At 53.9% G+C, this 3,839-nt stretch overlaps 1 protein-coding gene across 1 annotated transcript; it reads right to left on the bottom strand.

The window, feature by feature from the left end:
* Nucleotides 1-1,891: 1,891 nt before the first annotated feature.
* On the bottom strand, nt 1,892-3,597 carry ANKRD9 (ankyrin repeat domain 9). The gene is made up of 2 exons (XM_064169572.1): nt 3,515-3,597; nt 1,892-3,130 (listed from the first exon to the last, which is right to left on the bottom strand). Exon 2 carries the CDS (start codon nt 3,059-3,061, stop codon nt 2,183-2,185), a length of 879 nt encoding a protein of 292 aa, XP_064025642.1. The 5' UTR covers nt 3,062-3,130; nt 3,515-3,597; the 3' UTR covers nt 1,892-2,182.
* Between the last annotated feature and the right edge of the window lie 242 nt (nt 3,598-3,839).

Genomic DNA, 3,839 nt, shown 5'->3' with positions numbered 1-3,839 from the left:
ACACGTAGCAAGGTCAATCAGTGACCTTCAGCAGAGTGAACCCAGCATGGACTCAGCACTAGGTTTGACTTCTGTCCTGGAACAGGAGGAGCTCAACAATTGGCTGACTTTGGACCCACTGCAACATATTGAGGTGACACTTCCGCTGAAGTGAATTACTTAAGAGCTGGTGGGGGGGCTGTAGGGAATTGCAGGGGCAGCTTTGGCCTTGAATTCTTGTTCCTTTAACAGGCTTATGTCCTGCCCAGCCCATCATGTGTTCCAATGTGTAATTACCCTCCCAGCTCGGGAGCAGTAGCATCTTCCAGCACTCAGTGCAACTGACCGACTCCCTCCTGTTGACTCGCATTATGTCTTTGTCAGCCAGGCTGATGAACCTGTCCTCCCATGCCCCACCTGCTCTTTTCCCTTCACAAGGCACTTCTCCGTGTGCATAGACCCGTCTGCTTTACAGTGTACTCAGAAGAATTTAGCAACATAGATATTTTTAATGAAGTGGCTGAGGGACCAGTTCTTTGGATTTTTGTACTATCAACAAGGTAGCTAAAGAGAATAGTTAGAGCTGTTTTATGCTCTCTACTAAGGGATCTAAATTTCCCATAGTAATTAGCCTGAGCACATGTTAGCTTTGTTTCTTGGGAAAAAGGAAGACTTGCTCTTCTAGGAAACAGTTTCAGTGCCATCAGTCTAAGAATAGCAATCTTCTTTCTCTTGCATCTCAAATTTCAGAAGTATGGCTCATCTTTTATTGTGCAGGCAGTATAGAGATTATTTTAGATGAAATACCACTCTGCTGAAGCACAAACAGCTTATAGTGCTTCATTCTTTGGTTTTCTTCTTTTCTAACAAAATCAGTTCATGAATAAAGGGATTTGTGGCTTGAATCTGGCCTTTTCTCTCCGAGCACATCAGTTCCTTGATAATCCCAAAGGGAGCAGTGCTGAAATAGTTCAAGTGGCAAACAACTTCCTGGCTACAAATGTAAGCACTGAAACAAAACCCTACAGTTTCACTGATGACTAAAAACAGAGGCAAAGCTGCAGTGCTGTGGCCTATGAGACTGCTACCATTACAATGCTTGTGGAGCCAGCCCGTTCCCTTCAGAGCAGGCAGGGACAGTGCCAGTTTTACAGGGAAGACTGCCCAGAATGCTGTAAAGGTTGCAAAGAACTGAATCTATACTTTTTGCTCAGGACTTTGCTGGAAGCAGTACCTTACCCTTACAGGGATTTTAGATCTGGAGCAGCTGCAAAGATTTTTCATACCTTGAAGCATCTCAGATGAGATAGGAGAAGACCAGATATTCAGGCTACTCAAAATGGACATGAAGACTGCCTAAGCCATCACATCCTGCTGGGGACTGGAACGGGAGAGGACAGAAGCTAAGCCTCTGGGCATAGAGGGCAGGCAGAAGGAAGCTGTCCCTCCTTAGTGCTACCCTTTCACCCTGCAGCAATCAGGCAGAAGGGCTGCAGGGTCTATTCCTGCCTCCTGCCAGAGCAGTGTGTGCACGCCTGCTGTCCTCTACCTCATTGCAAGCACCTTGGCTTTCCAAGGGGAACAGAGGTAACTCTGTAGAGAAACCAACCATTACTTACATACATTTTAAAGTATTTTGTCATCTGCACATCCCCACCAACATTGTTTAAAGATATTTTAATATCATCTGGCTTCTTTTTAATCTTGTGTACGAGATGAGGAAGTTGTCATCTGTGCCTTTAAAAAAACCCTCACATCCTTGCCAAGAAGTATTAGGAGAGCTGTAAAAAAGGAGTTATCCTGTTCCAGGACTGCAAGGCTTATGTAACAGGGAAATCCTAACAAAAAGACACACTCCTACCCCGTGCATGCTGTTCCAGGGTACATGCCACTTCAGGCTTTTCACTCCATATTTTGATTGCATCTGCCTCTGTTTTATTCAGATCTATTTACAAATATATTCTCCCACATACCCTCATTTGTCCATGCCATAGAATGTCTTTATAAAACACAGTGCAGACCTCACCACAAGGATCTTTAAATAAAATATATATTGTAAAGTGCTGGATATAATTAGGTTTTAAAATGCAGTTCTAATTAAAACAGATACGTGGCTGCTGCATTTGCAGCTTCGTATACTGATGAGTTTGCAGCACAACAGTCTATTTCTGTCAGGTGAGCTGGAGGCTCTCATACCACCCCTCTAGCTCTCCAGTTTCAAGTCCAAAGGCTTCAGAAAATGAGGCAGAGGCAGATCATCCAGAGCCTCTGGGAACTGCTCAGGTGAAATGGTCCTTATCAAGACACGCATGGCTCCAACAAACAGTGATGGGGGAACCAAACCCACCAGGCACTGGAACCTGTTCTCCCCGAGCAGGTCCTGCCACTGCTGGCGACTGTCCAACAGTTGCTGTTTCATTGTGAACTGGAGGTCCTGAGGCACAAAGAAGAAGAGGCAGTCGAGGCAGAGGAGCTTGGCACGCATGTTAGCTGCTGGCGTGTGGGCAATCTGCTGCAGCAAGGTGTCAAGAGGGGTATTCCCAGCACTATCCTGCAAGCAGGGAGATGCACCGTGCCCAAGCAGTAGGAGCAAGCACTCGGGTCGCACCAGTTCACAGGCCACGTGTAAGGCTGTCTTGCCACCCTCTACCCGGCTGCAGCCCTGGCGGTCCAAGTGGCCAGCTCTGTCACTCTGCGGGAAGGCTTGGATGGTCTTGAGGATTCGAAAGAGGATGCGGATCCGGTTGTAGCGGACAGCCATGACCAGGTGCGGGGCCGAAGACTGGCAGCAGCTGAAGCTCTGGCTGGGCGCTGCCAGGGCACTCTGAGGAAACTTAGTCAACAGGTGCCGTGCATAGGGCTGATGGTCGTGCACCAGCGCATAGAGTAGGGCCTCTGAGGGCGAGTACACGCTCACCTTGCCCCCATCCTCCCAGTGGAAGACCTCCATGGTCCGCATGTCCTCCAGAAACCAGACTGGCAACAGGTCCCTCACTGCCTGGTAGAAGGCAAAGGAGGATTTCTTGCACTGCTTCTGGGACTGGGCGCCGCGGCCGCCGACCCACTGGACGCTCCAGGGCATGGCGGGGAATCGGGCTCCGTCGGGGGCTACTTTTCACACCGGCGCACAGAGACCTCATCGGACCCGGACCTGGAGGAGGGTAAGGGTGGTCAGTACCGCAGGGCCGGGGGTCTCCGGGTGCGTCCGCCTCCCCACCGGCCTACCCCCCAGTCCCGCCACCGGCACGGCGGGCAGGCGCGCGAGGCGAGCCGCGGCAGCCCTGCAAACCGAACCGCGCCGCCGGCGCAGGGGACACCCGTACTGCGGTGCGAGGGAGCCCGGCTCACGGGACTCCCACAGCCCTGGTGCACAGGAACTCGCTGCATGAGAACCGCCTCCCCTCGGTGTAGGGGACGCCCGTGTGCTCGGCGCACGGAAACCCGATCCACAGCAACGGCCTCGTCTTCGTGCCCGAGACGCCCGTACCTCCGGTGCACCGGACCCTGACCCGCCGCTGCCGCGCTCGGCACTCACCTCTCCGCCGCACCCGCCGTGCCGCTGCCGGTGGCCGCCGCTGCCGCCGCAGCGAGGGGCGGGGGCCGGTGCCGGGAGCGTGGCGCGCGCCGCCGCGGGGCCCTTTTATCCCCACCCCCGCCCCGGGCGGTGAAGGTCGGTCAGGACCGGGGAACTGTCCAGCCGCCGCCGATTGGCCGCCGCCGCGGCTCCCCCGGGCGCCCATTGGCTGCGCCGGGAGGACGGGGCCCTGCGCCCGCGCCTGCGTCACCGGAGGCAAAGTTCCAAGAAACTTGGCTGGCGACTGCGAGCCCCGGCGGGGCGCCACGGCCGAGGGGGCCGGCGG

Source organism: Pogoniulus pusillus, chromosome 1 (assembly GCF_015220805.1).
Source record: "Pogoniulus pusillus isolate bPogPus1 chromosome 1, bPogPus1.pri, whole genome shotgun sequence".
Taxonomy (NCBI): Eukaryota; Metazoa; Chordata; class Aves; order Piciformes; family Lybiidae; genus Pogoniulus; species Pogoniulus pusillus.
Note: the sequence above shows the minus strand (reverse complement) of the source record. Positions and strands in the feature narration are given on the sequence as shown.

Bases quoted from the DNA above. Each gene is read 5' to 3' on its own strand.
- ANKRD9 (XM_064169572.1), bottom strand. From the start codon at position 3,061: ATGCCCTGGAGCGTCCAGTGGGTCGGCGGCCGCGGCGCCCAGTCCCAG.